Genomic DNA, 20,308 nt, shown 5'->3' with positions numbered 1-20,308 from the left:
CCCTAAACATAACCTCAAGTTCCACCATGGGAAAAACCAGTCAGCGCAATACATTGCAAGTGGAGTATTGCAAAAATCACCACTAACAAACCAAACCAACGCAAAGAGAAAATAAAGGGACTGTGATGAACAAAGCAAATGAACCCAACTGAGATGATAAGAAAAAAACAGAGGAAAAGTTTCTACACTCGAGACAGCATGGAGGAGACAAAGAAAGCCATCAGTTCAGAGTTGGCTGGTTGGAGTGAGAGAATAAGAGTTTCAAACGACTTGAGCGATGGCTGGCAAAGCAAAGAATCACACACTGTGGGAGCTGAATTTGATGGGCAGCCTTTGGGCTCTCTAAACGCTGAGCTCTACACAATCCTATTTTCCTGCCTAAACACTGGGACACACAGTCGCTGGAGAGGCTGAGATGAAAGCACTGTGTGTGTGTGTGTGTGACCACTTTGCAGATGTTGATGTTTGGCCCTGGTTAGGCCTCAGGGGAAGTTCAGAAACTACTGCGGGTAGACAATCTATGAAGTGGTGTGTGTGTGTGTGTGTGTGTGTGTGTGTGCGTGCACGTACTAGACAAAGACACAGAGTGGCAGAGAAACAATGTGCATATGTCCCCATCAGCACTGAGCCTGAACCACAGCTTCCCTACTAACCACAGCCTCATACACACATGAAAACATCCGCACACTTGTGCATTTCATTGCTTCTCGGTAAGTAGATTAAATGGACCTTCAAAGTGAGGCAGAGAGATTGGCCAGGGGCCTTCAGGATCCCTCTCCTCGCCACTGGAGGACCAGGGCAGATTAAAACTGCCCAGGCCTCTGAGCCTGCCTTGTTACCCGCCTCCTCTTCCTGAGTTCTGCATTAGGATACTTGGAAAAAACCCCAGAGGTGACAAGCACAACCAGGTGGATTAGGAAGGAGGTTATTTTACAATGATGTGTGGGACATAGGTGGTTAGGGACGGAGGTGCACGCCTGTGTGTGTGTGAATTGAAATTAAAAGGACAGAACAAGCGGGCAAGGCAATTTTGTAAGTGGTGCAGAGGGCCTGTGTAAGTAGATGCACCCTCACTAGGGATCTTGGCAGACTTAAAAACCAAATGGAGACAGAAGAAGAAACAGGATTAATTCCCCATATATGTAAAAAAAATTAAAGAGATGGATTAGGAACAGGATGAATTCCAAGAGAAAATAAAAGAAGAAAGAACTCAAGAGACTGTAAGGGAGAAAGTGCTAATTGCTGCGTGATGAGGCTGAGGTTGGATTCTGGTCCACGGAGGACAAGTTTGCAAACCTAAAGACAATGACTCATCACTCACACAATAATTGACTCAGCACCAGTATACTTCACTCTGGCATCATGACATTTATCCTTGCTCAACTAGTATTTGTAAGTGATTGTTTCCAATTAATTACAGAGACTGGGGCAGCCCTTCTCATAGCAACATAAATTATTTAAGTAATGTTTTGGACCATTGCTCCATTGTAGAACTATGTGTATTGCCATTGATACGCTCAACTCCCCCTTGGCCGTATACATAATGGCAACAGACAACCTGTCATAATCAGACTGGCTATCGGGAGCCCCAGGAGAAATCCCACTGCATCAGTGGGACAGTGGACCTTAAAAAAAAAAGCCATAAAAATGTTCCAGACCTTGGCAGACTCAAAGAAAGCACCGGTAGTTTTTACTTGATGTGTAACAGAATGTACATAGCTGCAAATGTTTTACTGTGTTTTTTCTCTCTATGCATTTCTCATGACAGAGCCTCAAGGCCTCAAGCTCTACAGACTGAGACTGGCTGAGGAGGTGTTTCTGCATTTCTGTGCCAGAACCAGGAAATTAAAAAGGAGAAGGACAAGACCAGGGAAATATGCCAGGCTTGGGCAGGTTGTTCCCTTCAGGGGTGCTGTTTCTTTAGGGTCAGTACCACCTGTCTTCCCGCCATGAGAGCGGTGGAGCTGGAAATGAGGAGGGCTGGGCAGATGGAGAATTGCAGGGGAGGAACCTTCAGGCCAAGATCAGATCAGATCCCCCCCTGCTAGGTTTGGGCTTACAGGAGGGACTTGGAACACAAAAGGGACAGAGGCCCAATAGTTACCATGTGTACAGCAATACAAATGATGGTACATTGAGTATCATTCAATTTTGAATAAAATAAACTACAGATACAGTAATAAGAGTGAGTGTTGAATGGCTTGTCCCTTCATTCCCCCAGCGAGACAGAAAGAGAAGAGCAGAAAGCAGGGGGGGAAAAATACAAAAAAAGATAAAGGGCACCCATTGAGGGGAACATGAGAAATGATGGGTAGAAAGAAAAACAAGGGATGAAAGAAGAAAGAGCAGTAGATAAATGTATGGTTTTAATTGGCAAGATACTGTGGTATTAAAATGCAAAAATTAAAGATGGGTGTCTTTCAATGTAAATTATAAGCATATGTTATAAATATCTTAGCCAACTACAACGATGAACACAACAAATGGCAGTTGCTCGTTTCAAAGTTAACCACAGTATTCCCAATGGTAAGTATAACCAATAATTATCATAAAACTGTGTTTGACTATCCCACTCTCCAGACAGTCTCACAAATGCAGACACAGCATGCAACCTGGGTGCTTTGCATCACTGAGAACTTGGCAGAAGGCAGTAACAGATTTTTTAGGCTTCTAAGAACATAAAGTCTCAAGTGCGGTCTAATTTTTGTTTTTTTAAGTAAGCAGGGAAACTTGATAGAAGATGGTCACCTTGTCTGCAGAACATGCGTAAAGAAAATCAATCAAAGAAGGCATCACTTTGAATGCAAAGCAAGCTAACTTTTAGCTCAATGCATGAAGTGGGGACTTGACAATAGAGGAAAATGTCAGGGTTTGTCTGCCTAACTTGATAATACATTATGAATAATGTAAACTGGGGCATTTCAATGTTACCTTCTTCTGCAAAACGACTACACATTGTTCCGTTGCTGAATGTGACTAAGTGCAGACAAATAGTCCACTGCAGAAAAAAGGTTAGGGTCAGATTTAAGTTAAGGTTATATGACAAGGTTTGGGTTAGGCAGTAGCTAAAGTTAATGTAATGTCCTCTGAAATCATGGCCAAAAGACTGTGTTGCTGAGTGTGTGTATATTATAGTGATAATCATACATTCACTCATTTGGTAGAGGCTTTTTTTACAAAGCAACTCACAATAATAATACAAATATATTCTCTCCTGTATTTGCATCCTCTTGAAAAGGCACAGAGGTAAAAAAAATAAAAAAATAAAAAAAATTGCTCCCAGATTCTCTTGCCAATCATTTTCGGTTTTCATGTGTGGTTCCTCCGGGTAATGGATCTGCTTGTGTGTGTGACAATCTATTTTCAACCCATTATGTACTGGTGGATTTGGATGCCAGGCCGGGTCCTGCATGTACCTCCTTTCAGGTGTTTGAACTTAATGCCAACATTGAAAGAAGCAAAGCATTTTACTGTTGTTTTGGTGTCGGGGGTGCTGCAGGACCCTGGCTACCTGGTAATTTATGTAACCAAACTGTTCTTGATGAAAGGCTGTTAGGAGCGGATATATTAATGTCAGGGTGTATGGTTGAGTGAATACTGTTTCACCTGACATGGCTATACATGGTCACACTAACCAATCAAACGTTCTGTGGTAGTGATCATTATTGGCATAAGTGTCGGAAAAGCCACATCTGTTTCCTGTGGTGAAGCAGTTTAAGTGGTCAATTCCAATTACCCACTTATCACCTGTAGATCATTAATCGGAGGTGATTTATACATCAGACAGTTAAAGTGTTTGCTCTCCTTTTACAAGGACCTGTCTCCGATGTATTAACAGGTATGGACAGACCAAAAGGCTGGATAAATGAGTGCAAAGTGTGTGATGATGTCAAGGTGGATAATGATGAAAGTGGAGGACAAGAACATTGTTGGGGCTATGGTCACACTGCGGATAGCCAGCTCCAATCTAACACACACACCCAGACATACGACAGGCAAAGAAAGAACACAGCCTTAAAAGCACTGAATGGAACGTAGTGATGCAGACTTGCCGTCTCAAGCAGAGGTCACTAAGTCAAGGAAGCCAATTAAAAAGATGATTAACATTCATGAGGGAGATGCAGCGAATACGTGCAGGTGGGACAGCTTCACACACACACACACACACACACACACACACACACACACACACACACACACACACACACACACACACACACACACACACACACACACACACACACACACACACACACACACAGCAACAGCAGCAGCAGCAGCAGCAGCAGCAAACGGTGCAGTCCAGACTGTTGTAACTGTGGTGTCCTGGGAGGTGGAGATCAGGAGGTTAATATGATCCAATCCAGCTCCTTCATTAGCCTGATGAAGGTAATAACAACCCACAGGGAAAGTGAGGCTGCCAGGTTGACTAAGAACTACCTACTGCCTGCCTGCAAGGTCTACTTGAGCTTGCTGCCATAGTGAGATAACAGCTACTTTTGTTATTCATCACAGTTACATACACTGTACATACAATCATGCAGCACAGGGGACAAGGACAAGTGTTGTAGCTTTTACTATACACCAACTTTACTCGCAGTTGTGACGCAGGCCTTGCAGACAGAATTAGTAAGGGACAATCTAAAGCTGTTTTCAGAAATGTTCCTGAAAATGGGGCTATGTGTATGTGAGAATTGCCAACCGTCCTTCCTCCTGCATGATCTACCCAGGCACTCCCACTTGCCTGAAAGTTCTGGACATTTTCCTGTTGTGAATGTGTCTGAATCCGGAAAATGCCCACACACAATTTTTGCAGTCGTTTTTATGTCTGAAAACAGGTTTAGATGTCCAAGAATAATGGACAGAAAACCACTTTCATCACACCTCAACCTTTTTTCTAGGAAATAATCCCCCACATTGTGCAACCATTAGGTTGCAGATTTTTTACTAATGGCACCATGGTTGAAAGTGACGCCTGTTGCAGAGCATTGCATCAACCAAGCCAATAAAATCCGGCTCACTGACAAACGTAAGCTTCTTATTATGGATATGGCTGGATATCATGCATGACAGAGGACTTAAGAGGGGACGTGAAGGGGTGTTGATTAGGAGTAAATAAGAGTAGAATGGTAGTGATAGGTAGGCCTAACAGAGAATAAACATCATTAATTGGAGAGGCACACATGGATGGATGCAGCCAGATGGTGTTTTGTACTCATTTGTCATACATTGCTGACAGAGAGATGGGAGAGGGAGAGCTAGAAAGAAATTGAAAGAAAAACAAAAAGGAAGTTTATTGATTGCAAAATCAGTGCACTGCTGCCTCGAACAGATTTTCACTGTTCTGCGTCATCTTCTCCCTGTGCCTTTCCTGTATGAGTGGTTCTGATGGCACTGCGAACATAGCACTCTGCAACTACTACTGCCAAGTACAGACACAACACCCCGCAGATCTGCAAACTTGGCTTCCATTAAAGTCCATCTGTCTGCCTTAAAAAAAACACAACCTACTGAATGTCCTTCCTCAATGGTGATCCATGGCAGAGCGAAAAGTAGGGGAGGAGAAAAAAATCAGATCGGTAGACTCGGGCTCAGGAGAGCAAGAGACTGGAACAAGAACAAAGGGACACACAGGTTTGCCCAGAAGAGAAACTTAGTCTTGGCCTAGAGGGACTACAAAGAGGCTGGTGAGCCAAACATGGCAATTGATGTAGAGCTCTCACTTCGCCAGCCACTGCCAAGGCATTTATAAAACTACAAGAAAAGTGGAACAGTGAAACCATCTCTTAATTTCCATAATGTGGAGGGGAACAACACAAATGAGAAAATACCAAAAAAAGACCTTAAAAAAGGGGTAAAAGGGAGATTGAGGGAAGACGAGGGGGTTGGAGCACAAGTGGGAGCAGTGAGCTGGATCAAGAAAGGAGGACTAGGTTCCTACTGTGTTGCAAATGGAGAGAACTGCTCGAGGCCACTGGTCTGCTCAGGCTGCTACCATGCTCACTTTGTTCTCAGCAATGACAGTTTCATTCAGGGAGACGTGCACTTGGCTATCCAGGGTCAAAGTGCCCCAGTGCCAACTGACTCTTTCTTCTTCCATGTGCTGTTCCCTTAAAACCTATGCACTACTCCCTCAGATGCTCTGTAAGTGTTTGTGTGTTGGTGTGTCTGTGTTAAGAAATTCAAGGCTAGAGAGGCTACTTCTCTTAATGTTTCCCACAATCTCATATAGCTTAAACAAACCGGCTTTAGTTCTGAGTTATAGGACTATCCACCTCTGCTTTACATCATCATTAACCAGTCATTCCAGGTCAAGTTAAACATCTATATAAAATATTGGATAAATAAATCGCTATAGACAAGAATCAACAGAATTCTCACCAGAGACATTTTTACTTGGATATAAAAATTACTCTGAGCTCAGAAAGGATGAGGTGCTGTACCAGGAGTGAGTCTCCAGGGTAACATGTTTACATTTACATTTAAGGATTAAGCCTGTTTAGGATTTTCACAGTACAAAATCAAAGAGGAATGTAACTTAATTATATGCTTTATTTCCTAAATCAGCGACAGTATCAGTGAAAATAACAGCAAGGTCAAAGCCATTGTACCGTCATAATTACAACACGCCAGAATTTTAAAGACAAATGCTAGACAAAGAAAACAGCCAAAGAGCATACAGGACCTCTTTGATCTTCAGGCACATTAAGCATGAAGACGCGTGTTAAGCCTATGACATAATATGATGACAACAGACTGGTGTGGACAAAGTTAAGCATGAAAAGTCCTTCATTTGTCTGAAAGAGAAAGGCTGCTTCTATGCTTGTGCCTAAAAGCATATTGCAAACACAAAGATAAGCTCTATATCTATTTATTAGGAAAAAGCATCTTCAGGGAAAAGCCCTGAGGGTTACTAAAGGACAAGGTTTTTGTATGGACTCAGATGGCCTTGTACAATTTTCCACCTGTCTGTCATTCTCCCATAAGCCCCTCAAAGGTGCTGTGACCAGAGAGGACAAACGAGAATTTATTATAGCCACAACAATGTCCAGTGCATACACCTGTCAATCACAGCTACTTAAATGAGCACATGTGTGAATAATGCATAAATAGACACACAATAAGGTTGTATAAACACATACACAAATGAAAAGTGTTATCTGTTCCTCATGATGTTGCATTTCTCAAAGCCTTCACGCAAAGTACTTCTGCATGGCAGCTTGTGGTTTTCCTCCTCACTAGTCACCAACAACGGATGCTGCAGTAGTTTTTCTCTCATTTATCACTGATAAAAATTCTGACACAATTTAATAGCACAGAGGTGCAACATGCTTAAATGTTTCAACCCATACAGAGGGATACAAAAGAGGTTTTTTGCCCCAAGTGATTCTCGGTTGAGATATCCTATTAAATGTTTTTGCTGACACGTGTTTGGCCTTTAAATGTGGATTAAATAGAAAGTGCTCTAAAGCCAAAAGCCAGCTTGATTTAAAAAACGTAATGTGCATTAAGTTCTTAGGCCCAGAGTCGTCACAGGAGAATAACTTCTGTGTTTGCTTTCCAAGTTTTGTTTTACATGGGCACAACTCCTCACAATGACTTCATTTTCAACATGCAGGGGTAATTCCTTGATCTGAACTTTAAAGGGTGTCTCTTTACATGTCAGATGATGAAGGCTGATTGTTACTTGTGATTGCAACATCATTCAATATGTCATAATCATGGCATATACATAACTCTGCTTTTCTGCCTCTTTCAAAACTGACCAGTGTCTGCTAGCAATCACAGGACAATAGTGACCATCACATCAGTCATTATAGCAGTTCAGCCCATCAGGAGATGGAGAGAAGAAGTAGAATGAAATAGTTTGCGGTTTATTCATAAAACTCTGAAAGTAGACGAGTGAAGGTTACCTAAAGTGCAGTGGGGCTCTACTGCTGGTTTCGTTTGAGGGCCTTAACCAAGGACTCCAGGGATAAGCAGAGCATTTTATTCAGTGTGTGTGTGTGTATGCATGTGGAAGCATTTTTCTGGGCTAGCGTATCCATGCGTGTGCTAGTGTGTGCTAATGTGTGCACACTAGGGCAGGATCAGTGGAGTAAATCCACACTTGAAAGAGTAGCTCAATCAAGCTCTCCCACCCATCTCTCTCTGCCTCGCTGTGTCTCTCTAAACTCCCCGATGTTCCCCTGCTCCAGGTTCACAGAGAGTTGAAAGGTTCACAGGAACAAGGTGCAAACGAACGCTACGGAGGGGCAAAGAGGATGAGTGTGCACCTTTAATACTACCTGTCAGTGCTCGTATTACAACTGTCAATCAATCTTTTATTAAGGAGTAGTCATGGACAGGGTGTTACACATCTGTCAATATTTGCTCTGCTAACATGTCAACTGATGAAATTCTGATGATGGATGTAGACACAGACAAAATGTATTTGCAACATACTCATGAGTCTTTATCAGTAACATGGTTGGTCCTATAACTTTCTGAAAACAATGCCAACGTGTAATAAGTGTATATTGCTAATATAAAACAAACAGTCGTTAGAATTAACTACAACTTTTATGATCAAATAAAACATTACTGCATAACAATATTCTGTATATAATTCCATTATCACAGAAATAAACTCTAAAGTTCTCACTGTTATGTCACAGTGAGTTTAACTGAACTGGTTGAGTTTTTCCCTGCCAGACATCATTGTTTCTTATCCCACTTGAGTCAATTATACGATTATTTAAAAGCAAAAGAATCATTATTATAGCTTTTAACTTCCATTTATCGGCAGGTTTGCAGACAAAACAACTTTTACTTTATCATACTCTCCTCTCTCTTGGTTTCACTTGCTGGCTGACAACTAAAGCCTGTTCCTTGAAAGGGAATAAAAAGCATGACCTCATTTTGTTTCCCGTGCGATTTAATAAAGGCGATTTTATGGTGCCAAAAGTGGAGAAGATGCCCTTCATTAGAACAGTGCGTACCCAGCACGTCCATAATTTAATCCAATTTAGTTTAGCATGATAAAGGGCATAACTGTCAGCCAGCTCAACTGCCCACCCACTCGTGACGTCTGCATGGTAATGGACATGAAGAAAACGTAGAGCCCCAGGGGGTTCATGGGTAGATAATGCACAAACCGAACATTCAGGGATGGGACAACTTGACGCTTCCTCTGCCGTATTGAAACTATGTCACTTCTATTGATATTCAATTCGTCATACCCTGGGTCAGTGACAGGCCATTGTGGCAGTGTGCATTAAGAGGTGGATTCCTGAAAGCAGAACGGAAGGTTGTGTTCACAACAAAACCTTCAGTTAGTTAAATCTCTGATTGTTCAATTGTTCAATATTAATTAAACATATACTTTTGCTTTCAATGTTTGGACTGTACAAACAAAGACAACCAAGACAAATGGGCCTTTGAAATTATTACATCATAAAACAAGGCAGGGACATTTTATTCGTCAAGAATCAAATTATTTATAGGTTCCTTTGATGGGCCCAAAAAAGACATATTATCCGTCTAATGGACGGATCTTTTCATTACATTTAAATGAACAAAGATGCTTTCCTTGAAGGAAAATGGCCTTCGGTGGTCTGCAACGGGTCATTAATTAGTTCTATAAAACTCTGATTTGAATTAAGGGTAGAGTGAAACTTTTTATGGGTGAAATTTCATTAGTGTCTCTAAAGAGTTGGAAGCTGCTTTTCTTGTGTTTGAGGCATAAAAGTGAGAGTGTCTTCTTAACCCACAACAAGGTTCAGGTACTGAATCTCTAGACAATCTTTAAAGCTCATGTTGGGCTGTGAAATGCACAGAGAATTCCAGACGAGTCAGGACGCTATTTTTGTGGCACTCCATTCAGATGAGTGTTAGCTGCAGCGAGCTGTCATTGGCTTAAATGGACGCCAAAAGCGGTTTTGTTTGTGGGTGTGCGTGTGTGCGTGTGTGTTCACAGTGACTCATTCTGTATCAGTCTTTAGAACATTGTTGCATCCAGGGAAAGCTTCATCCTTGAATTTTGTGTGTGAGCACACACATATTTGCATGCATGTGTAAGCAACATCCTTTGTGTGTAAATACAGGCTGTGAAAATCTGAAACACTCCTGCACTTAGAATCATAACAAGTGGGTAAAGAAGTGACAGGTAGGCTGAGCAGAGACAAGCAATCCTTAAACACAAGGATGTGAACCGAAGTTCTTTCCGCATTGTCAGGCTGGGCTAAGGCCTGGATGAGACAGACAAAAAGAGACTCTTATACTAGACAGACGAGCACAACATGAATGCACCTCTTGTGTCAGATCTTACATGTGCACTTCAGGTGAACAAGAAGTTACAGTTCAAAGCTGTAGATTTAGCCATATCAAAGTTGGCCTACATTATCATGCTGAGGGGTTTAGACAGAACTCTTACAATGTCAAATAAATGTGCTATCGTTCCACAGTTTCATTGCTTCTAATCTTTGTGTATTTGTATACAATTTAAGGGGGTGCATTTCTTGAGGTGTCACTTGCCCAAGGTTGTAAAAAGCATCATTATTCTGCTACTGAAACATTACAGGCCGATAGATTGAACTGCTGTGCAGCTACATGTAAGGTAAAAACTAGCTTAAGTGCATTTATTTCTCCTCCAGACATGTGAGCATTTACAGGATGAAGTCTATAAAGGAAGGCAGCTTTACAGCATCATAATTCTAGTGACACCACACCCCTTGTTTAACCTTGCGTGGCATTGGCTGGTCTCATTTCCGCAGACCACCCAGGCCTGAACTGATGGCAAATCTGGGCCTTCAGCTGCCCCGCCCACCTGGTCACCACAGTTAACATGGAAAAATACACACCACGTGCCAAAACACTAGCAGCAGCTAGCAGCAGCTATCACCAGTGGCACAGTGTACAGGAAGCTGGGGCAGAAGGTAAGCTGAGATAAAATGTGGCAGTCACAGGAGGTGCAGCTAGCTATGTTTTTCCACCACAGTGGGGGTGAAGTCAACCTGTTCTCCTGGTCTATATGTGGAAGTAAACAGGATGCTAACAGTGGGATGGAGGTGCTGTGCCATACCTAGCCCCATTCTCCAATTATTCACACTTAAATAGCGGAACATGGAAAGACTTGTCTCAGCATAAATGCACCTGATATCATGTTAAGCCATCTCTTCTACAGCAACTGCCTTGGAAACTATACATGTGGAGAGAATTAAATATCCCATTGGTCCATAAGGTGCTACTGTTGCATGTGTAATGTGTATATGAGCATGTGTATGGTATAAACTCACAGCAGGTACGAGGAGCTTCTTGACCTCCTCCACTGCTCTCCTCATCTTGATCTCAGCTCTGGCCTGTGTGTCCTCCACTGTGATCAGGACGTGAAGGTCTTCATTAAGGTGTTCCCAGTTCGGCTTTCCTCTGTTCTGCTCCTCCTGGACAAAGAGAGGAAAAGCAAGAGTTGACTGTGAGTGTAACAGTGTGGGTGTGCTGGAGCACCCGTACAGTAACATAGCATAAAGGAAGTAAGCACAGGCAGGAGGCGGTAATACACAGAGGACGGCAGGGCCCTTGTCTTCTCTTCCTGAAGAGAAGCTGGATGACAGTAGGGGCCCTTTAGTCAGCTATTTAACTTTAACTTTGAAAGGACACCTTCTTTAATAGATCCCTCGCTTCACAAAGACAAAGTCGACAGCTAGCCCTGCAGCAATTAATATCAGTGAAAGATAGATGAATGGAGGGATCAGAGAGATGTGGATGGGGATTTTAAATCACACCAACGTAACGGGTATGAATGCATGGAAAGAGCTTGGAAAAGGGTAAGAGAGAATGGGAAGGGTTGAAAGAGCTGCAGGATTGTGTGTGGAGGTACACTGACTTGTATGTGTGTGTGGACAATACAGTCCAAGTAACAATGGCTCTCTGAGGGAGTTGTTTTTCCCACTGAAAAGGCAGCGCCAAAGCACTCACAGAAGGCCAAATTGTAGCACTACAGCTAAGGCGAAGGCAAAATGGGTCGTATCCAAAACATCACTGTTCAACAGCCTTTTAACATTATAATGCAATATTTTGAACGTGGGAGGCTGGGTTTGGGAAATGGTGCACAGAAGGACTGGCAAAATTGGCCAATGATATTTGATTAATCATTCCAAACAAATGCATAGCTTCAAACCGTTTAAATGTTTTGTCAATAAGAGGGCAAACTGATACATAGATGCATTTATCTCAACATAACATCTTTTGGTGGTGTTAGATTCATCCAGCCCGGCTCAGCTGTGTGCATATTTTTGAGATGTTCTGGATCTTTTAGTGCTTGAATTCTCGGTTAGCTGTAGCTTCGAAGCTTGCATACAACATTAAAGTACCAAAAATATACCACGTAATGACCAAAATCCAAAGTATTTCCAAACAGGGTTGGGAGGTAATATAGTATTCTTAGATATGAGAAAATAGCAATGGTGCTCGTTTGATTACCATCATAAGAAAATGATCAAAACATACAACATTTGCATGAGCACTGCCTTGGGTGTGTTTGTCCACCGTCACATGTGGTTAAAGATGCTAAAGTGAAGTTCTGCAACTAATATTATTTCTAAAGCAACATTTATAAAAAAGACTCAAGTCTTAAAAGAGATCATAATTGTGCATCATGTGACAGGTACTCCTCAGTGGGGAAAATTTGAACAAACAGATTGCAAGTGCAAGCCAGTTAGCATTGACAGAATTACAAATTTGGAACATTTAACACATTCTTGCCACTGTGTGAGAATACTTTCACACATAGTTAAAAAAATTATGGTTAACTATATCAGAGTAGAGTCACTAAGAATGCTCTAAAAGCTTTTTGAGGTTGTATCTCACATCACTCCACAGTCATGAAAGTCAGCGGTTTGAAAGCTGACTACTACTGTCTGAGTTTAAGGGATCGGGTCTAGGGTGATTCTCTGATGTGTGACACCACATTAAAACATCAATACAAGAGATAACAGTGTTACAATGTTATTTGAATGACTTCATGAAAATTTAAATGGGAAAATCCACTTGATTATAGCCGAAAGTCTCTAAATCAGAGTTGTGATTTCCTTTTGCGAAGGAGGTCAGCAACTCAAGCAGTCAACTGCATCCCAGGTTTCTCCCACCTGCTGTTGGTGCAGTTTGTAAAGACTGTTGAGGAACACTGTGTTGTTTATCCCCACCCGCACATACCACCTCAACTTCAGAGGACTGCTCATTTGAGAGCACTGTGAGGTTGTCTAATTACAAACAATGCATTGCAGTGCTTTACAGGGGGTCCACCTGACATGATTTCGGTACACTCCGTAAGCACAACAAAGTAAGAAGGGGCTCATACGCACACACAGAGCTTAGAGCCTAAGCGGAGTGCCACCCACCTGCTTTCTACTCCACAGAGAGCTGTTGCCATGGCACTGCTCTTTACACACACACACACACACACACACACACACACACACACACACACACACACACACACACACACACACACACACACACACACACACACACACACACACACACACACACACACAGAGAGAGAGAGAGAGAGTTCAATATTCCACTCTCGTTTCCCCTTTTCCACACAGGGGGAGGGCCTCGTTTCAGCAGTCATCCCATTATTTCACCATGGCTGTTTGCTTATGGCCTATTAAGGGACATGGGGACTGGACGGTGACTCAGCATTTTCTATGAATGGACGGACAGACAGACCATGAAGGCTGACTCTGCATGCAGGGCACTATGAGAGCACGCGGTAAAAACACACTGACAGATTGTAACCTGAAGCAACGTTATGCAGCTATTGTACCTTAAAATGAAATGACACCTTAAAATCCTTTTGATGGTACATTGACTTGTAATATGGGGGCCTCTTTCACTGCCACTCTGCGCCCTGAACGCCTGGTGTTGCACTATGTATGTTTGTTGAGCTGGTACAAGTTTTGAGAAGTGATAGTCGCTTCAACTGCTGAAATCAGGCCCAACGTGTTCTAGAGCAACGCCTACCTGTAGATCAGTTAAAAGACTTGTAGGCTGCTTGTGGCTGTAGGGGCCACTGTTGCTCAGGGAATGGGGGGGTGACGACGAAAGAGAAGAGGTGAGGTGAGCGCCAGAGGCAACACTGGGAAGGGCTTTGAAGAGAACGTCCATGCTGGCTTACATCAAATGCCGTGGCAATAACCACATACCAGAGAGTAATCTGTTTTGGCAAAAATATGTAGCATGAAAAAATAGCACAGATACTGCATCTAGAAACAACATCTGAGAATAGGATCAGAGGGAAAAGGCCGCTTGTCTATAATGTTGCCTGACTTCGATCATCTGTAGAACACCTGTTTGCCTCCCGGCTTTCACGCCCTGAAGCTTGAGTCCAATAAACTTTAAGACCTCAATTCTTAACATGGATGACACCACATTCAAAGAGGTTACAAAAATAGATGACCCTCATTTTCTTCTGACCCTCCCATCCCTTTTTAGGTTGCACTTAAAAAAATGAGTGGCAGTTCAATCTGGCTGTTTATACATGTTATTGATCCTGTTGGTGCCATCATTTTGCCAGTCCGCATCCACGGGGAAGTCAGCGTACAGGGTCGGGTATACCCCTGAAGCTCAAAGGACACATAACAGGGTGCACATTTGCAGACGCAGAGCTTTCAATCCTTGGTGTTGTGGCTGAAGGTCAGTCCCGCTTAATAAACCAGCCTGCTGCTTCAATGGGATTTTGGATTATGTGGTGCTACAATTTTGTCCTGGCAGTGTTGCACTTTAACACTCATAAATGAAACTATTTGCACTGTTTCAACTCTGCCTCTCCTGCTCTCCTTTGATTCAAAAGGACGTTCCCGACTGGGGTCGATGCAACCTAGGCTAAATGCCAGCAGAGCAAACAGGTGCAGCTGCAGGAGCATGGAAGGACAAGAGAGGACAAGTGTGAGTGTAGAGGACGAATCAGCTGCGATTAAGACATGTGATAGAAAATATTAATGTAAGATGATCTTTTATTTGCAGCCGAGGGAATAGCAAAAGAAGCAAACACCTGTATGAACCTTAAAAAAAATAAAATATAAATAATCTAAATCAGACTTTCCTAGACAGAATAACCCAAATATGAACACATTTAGTGGAGAATTTTTAATGAGGTAATTGTTTGACACAAGCATGAAAGAGGGGAGAGAGCAGGGAAGACATGCAGCAAAGAGCCGGATAGGAATTGTGGTCATTACAGGTTAATTATAATAACTTTATATTCATAGCTATTAAGTAAACAAGGTTACAAAGTGCTTACCAAAATAAAATACATGGCAAAAAGAAGAATTAATTATAATAAAACATATTGCTGATTTTAGCCAACTGACGGCATTGGCTTAGATTACTTTTACAAAATATAAGACTACGTAAAAGGTTTGAAGAGAGCTTTGAATCTGAAAAGAGAAACTATGGGCAACAGTATCCAATTCCAAAAGGTTGTATAAAGTATGTTTTTTTTTTTTTACTGTCATATACAATAGTATACAATTCCAGCAGATGTGTTTGTCAAACCCTGATGAAGACCTAGAGTCTGTACACATTGATCTGTTTTTCTGCAGAGATGCTTAGAAATAAAATAATAATATTATTTCACCTGAAGACAGAGTGACAGTTTTTTTTCCATGCCAGTCTGAGATATTCAATATGCAGGGAGACTTCTGGGATCTTGTTTTTGTACTTCTACCTGCCTCACTAAAGAGCACCTGTCGGATCAGCCACAGACATGCAGCCTCCTTCCCCTTTGTAAACAGGTCCCTGAAATGTCAGGATTTTTAGCTCTGTGTTGGAAAAAGGAACCACATTACAGCACACCCCAACAGGAGTAATTATAGCACCAATACACCACACTGCAACGGTTGCTACACCTCCTGCTATTTACCACCCTGAATGTCCTGAACCATCACATTCTCCTATTGCCCTCCCAAGCCACTTTCAGCCAATAACCCTGAGGCACCAAAAGTATTACCTGGACACTGCTCTGCTTTTCTCATCAGCCTAATAGCTCCCTGTAAATTCTTAATAAAGAAGAAGCGAGCTTTAACTTGGGCTGGGTCAAGTAATTTGAAATAAAGAGATGAGGGAAAAGGGCCAGCCTTAACTTTAACAAGTGGGCTTGCATGCTGTAGTGCCAACGGGCCAATCAAGTTGAAAATATTGACTGCCAATGTCACAGGCTGCCAGTTCTTAAGCAATAAAATGTGGGAGATGTGTGGTGTTGCACTGTCTATTGGCTGGCAGAGCTGGAGCGGAGCTGGGGCCGGAGGCCTATGCTGTTCAGCCATTGACCGTGCTGATACCACAAATTTAGGTATAATGTATCGGGACATTAAGAAAGAAAAAAGAAAGTGCAAGGACATTTAGTTTAGCTTAAACTAAAACAGCTGTCTATGGTGCTTTCTGTAATCTTACTCTGTCTGGGAGCCAAAAAAGAAATCAAGGAATTGTGTTTGCAGACGGGAGGGAGATGCCTATTCTATTTGAACAGTGGTCGATATAACGTACCTTTAATTTAATTGCTGTTGTTGCTGCTGTTGTTTCACATTAATCATGTCTGTAAAACTGAAAACCAGGGAGACTAAAGCTGCCACATTAGATGAAAGTTTGATTAGAAAAGGGCTCCAGAAGGAGTCTCTTTCCTATATAAGCATCAAAAAAGGACAGAACTCGCAAGCTTCATCCCCGGGGGCTGCATCTGAAAAGTGCTGTAGACAACACAACATTGAGAAAAAACCCACAAGAGATTGGAGGACGGCTGAGTTTAGAGGCATCATAAACACCTTTAAAGGGAAAGTTCTCGAGGGAATTTGTGTGTGATCCATCCTGTTTGACAATAGTGTCAAAAAAAGATGTCCAAAAGTCTCCATCCACATAAGTCCCAGGAATGTACTTGCACTTACTCAGTAACTCTCACCTTACATTTAGTCTTGTTTGATCAGAGTGTGATGTGTAGTCTGGGGACAGGTTATTATCCTACGTTAGTCTCTCTTGTCTCCTCCTATTTGAGTTGAACATCATGTCCACCCAAACTTATGCTGGTTATACCCACATTATGGTCAAAATAAATATCTAATCCTGATTAAATTAAAGAAAGCTACAGAAAATGTTTTTTATATAAATATACTGCATTGTTTGAGTACTGACAGTTTGTTTGACTGTAACAAATATAGTTCCTCTTTAGAGTTGATATTATTTTTGCCAAAACTACGGCAATGTCATTTTAAAAACGACAAGACTAAAATGTTATTTAAAAAAATAAAATACACTCGAATTAGTCTGTTTTTTTGGTGTTCTTTCAAACAATGACAATAATAATCCAAATGTTCTTTCAAAGGCTTTGCTGCACATTTCACCTCCTGTATCCCTGAATTATCTTTTTAACAACAGCAGTACAACACACAAGTGCAGAGACAAGAGCACTAGACTGGTCAAAGCTATGTACAATGGCTGCAGGTCATAAAATACAGAGAAGGAAAAAGTAACAGGGTAACATTTTGACCGTATCATATATAACTCAGAAACAAAAATGACTTTTCGATTGTCGGGAGAGACACCCCGCGGCTACAAAATCACCGGGAGAAAAGAAGAACAAACCTGAAGAGACACCTTAAAGCACATAAAAGATGAAATAAATTTAAGATGTTAAATGTTACTTTTAAAAACATGTAAAGCCAACTACTATGGGCTGTGGTGCAACATTATCTAACAGCAACAGTAGGACCATGCTACTCTACAGACTTTGTCAGTAGCTCAGTCACATTTCAGGAATGAATCAGTGAAAGCAAAATCTACTGGTGATTATTTTGTTCGCAAATACGTTTACGTTTCATATTTTCTTCACAAATGTATCTCAATTGTAATTTAAATCAGAAACACTTACTGTTTAACACAATAATAAACAAAACAAGGTCTATCAATTACAGAATAAAAATCAACACCTTTCTTGCACAGTCTGACAAAACTGGACAACATTAAGGTAAGATTTATTTCAGGGCTTTTGTACAAAGTTTGTTTCTATTGTGAAGGGTTTTCTTTTTTCCGGATCCTTTCTGATTGACTCATATTACAAGAGAAAGCTTGCATTGGACCGATCCGATCCAGATTTAAATATTAAGACCGGTTCAAAGAAATCTTATTTTAAAGGAGTTTGAGTAAATGCTTGTTCTTGGCCATGAGTTAAACTAGACTAAAATATTGAGTCAATTATAAACCACGACTAAAACTAACATGGACTTATTAATGTCTAAGACTTAAAATAGAAGATGAAGGTTTTCCTGTGACCATACTATAGTGAGACCGAGTTTAAAGTTTACATGCAACTACAGATGGACACTGTTGTAGCCTCCACTATAACCAGAAAATATAGACTAAACTAGAAAATACTGTGCATGACAGAGATTAACAAAGGAAAGGCTAACATAAAAGATTAAGGGATATCAGGTAAGTGGCTGCAGGACTGAAAAGAACTTTTGAGCAAAGTTAAATGACAGCAGCCAAAGTAATGTCCATACAAATTACTATGGGATACAATCTGACTAAATTTGTATTGTTATTTCAGTGCCGGTATGTGTACAATATGAGCTGTAATATGTAGGAAAAATTTAAATATGATAAAAACAATGGAAATCTCAAGAGTAGATATTTCTACTTGATCTGCTTTTAATCTCTTTGCCATTGTTCTTTATACATTCTTCATCCTCTTTCACTGTCCCCCCAGTCACTGCTCCACTCTCTCCCACTGCGTAGCTCCAGTGAGCTGACTCCCCGTCAGGCAGTGCAGCCCAGGAGGGAGCAACTAGCTGAATTATTGAGAGCATAAAAACGCTGCAGCTAATGGATCCTGAATAAACACACCGGCTAAGCTGCTGCGGCGGCTTCCTTACTGCCACAGGGCATCAAGCTGAAAATTCCGAGACTGAGGATGCAGAGGCTGGAGGCTACAGCTGAGGCTTTGTCTGGAACTGAGCCACAGCTATGACACACAGGAGCCATCCAAAAGCATTTGGGGTACAACGAGGTATCCTTAAAGTGATTTATGTTACTTAGTGTGGAGACAGAGTGGAAAAATAAACAGGAAACAATTGAATGTCTTTTTCATTATCTTTTTCCCCCAGGTAAACCTAATGTTACAGTGTATATATAAACCAGCGCTCACAACGGGTAAAAGACGGGAAAGTAGCGAGGAAAGAAAATGCAATTTTAACTGGAGGACAGTTCGATTCAAGCCTTGTTCAGTTAACTTCAAACGTGCAAAGAAAAGCATTTATGTTGTTTTTAAAATGTTCCCATTAATTTCATTCCTTCTTCAAACAGCTCATGTGTGTTTTTGTAAATATTCAACTGAATTGTGCAGAGCTGGTTCATACATGCTTGAGCGTGTTCACTCCCATTTAACTACTTCTGGATCTAATTCCAAAGAAAGAACCATGGCAGAACGTCTTAATCATGTTCTGTAATAATGAACACACTCAGAGGGAAATGAGAAGAGATAGAAATTAAAATACGAATACAGAGCCATAAAAGAGAAAGAGGGAAGAAAACGTTGGCCCTGCAGCAAACTGGAGCTTCTAAGATTATGACTCAGCTGAAAAAATGTGTATGACTGTGTGTGTGAGAGAGAGAGAGAATGTGTAGAGAAGGTGATTCCCATACTGAGAGAGATTAAATTTACTTTTTCTGACATATGTAAATAGCACCACTTCCTGGCAAATCTGGGCAACTGGGAGGTACGGAGAAAAAGCAAAAATATGCCAAAAAGAAAATCAGAAAAACTGCCTAAAGCATGACTGAAGCCCATGAGCAAAACAGGCATGGATGTTTGACATAAAAACTGTCCATTTGCTGTCAACAAATCTGATCAGACACAATTTGGAACACCTCTGGAATACAAGTTGCAGAAGTTTAGGTTTTCATCATTGTCTGCTCTGGCCGATCAATTTTGATATTTATTTATTCAAAACTGAAATATGCCATGAGTCAGATTTCTAGGCTGGAAGGACACACAACTACGTCACAAGACAGACTCATCCACATTATTCTACAGTCAGTCGGTAAGCCTGAAATTCCTAATGCAGACTGACAATGTTTTGTGTAAATAGACATTTTGCAGGTTAAATAATGCAAAAAAGATTCACCCCTTTGGTCACAGGATACGTATACACACACATTATCCTTTTATGACTCCAACATCAGATCAGTGGGTCCAGAAATAGAGGTAGCCCCTGGCCTTGGCCGTCTTACTTAGCACTGCCCTCTGTACTTTCCATTGCACAGCGTTTCGCAAACG

General features: G+C 41.4%; 1 protein-coding gene across 7 annotated transcripts in view; it reads right to left on the bottom strand.

Moving 5' to 3' along the window:
* The window catches only part of qkia (QKI, KH domain containing, RNA binding a), a 75,141-nt gene that overhangs the window by 17,320 nt on the left and 37,513 nt on the right, over window positions 1-20,308 (bottom strand). For all 7 annotated transcript variants that reach the window (XM_020098027.2, XM_020098023.2, XM_069536529.1 and 4 more), the window contains exon 4: window positions 11,277-11,420. In XM_020098027.2, the coding sequence (XP_019953586.1) occupies window positions 11,277-11,420 (144 nt within the window). The remainder of the gene's footprint in view (window positions 1-11,276; window positions 11,421-20,308) is intronic.

This window comes from Paralichthys olivaceus, chromosome 12, assembly GCF_024713975.1.
Source record: "Paralichthys olivaceus isolate ysfri-2021 chromosome 12, ASM2471397v2, whole genome shotgun sequence".
Taxonomy (NCBI): domain Eukaryota; kingdom Metazoa; phylum Chordata; class Actinopteri; order Pleuronectiformes; family Paralichthyidae; genus Paralichthys; species Paralichthys olivaceus.
This window is presented reverse-complemented; position numbering and strand designations above follow the sequence as displayed.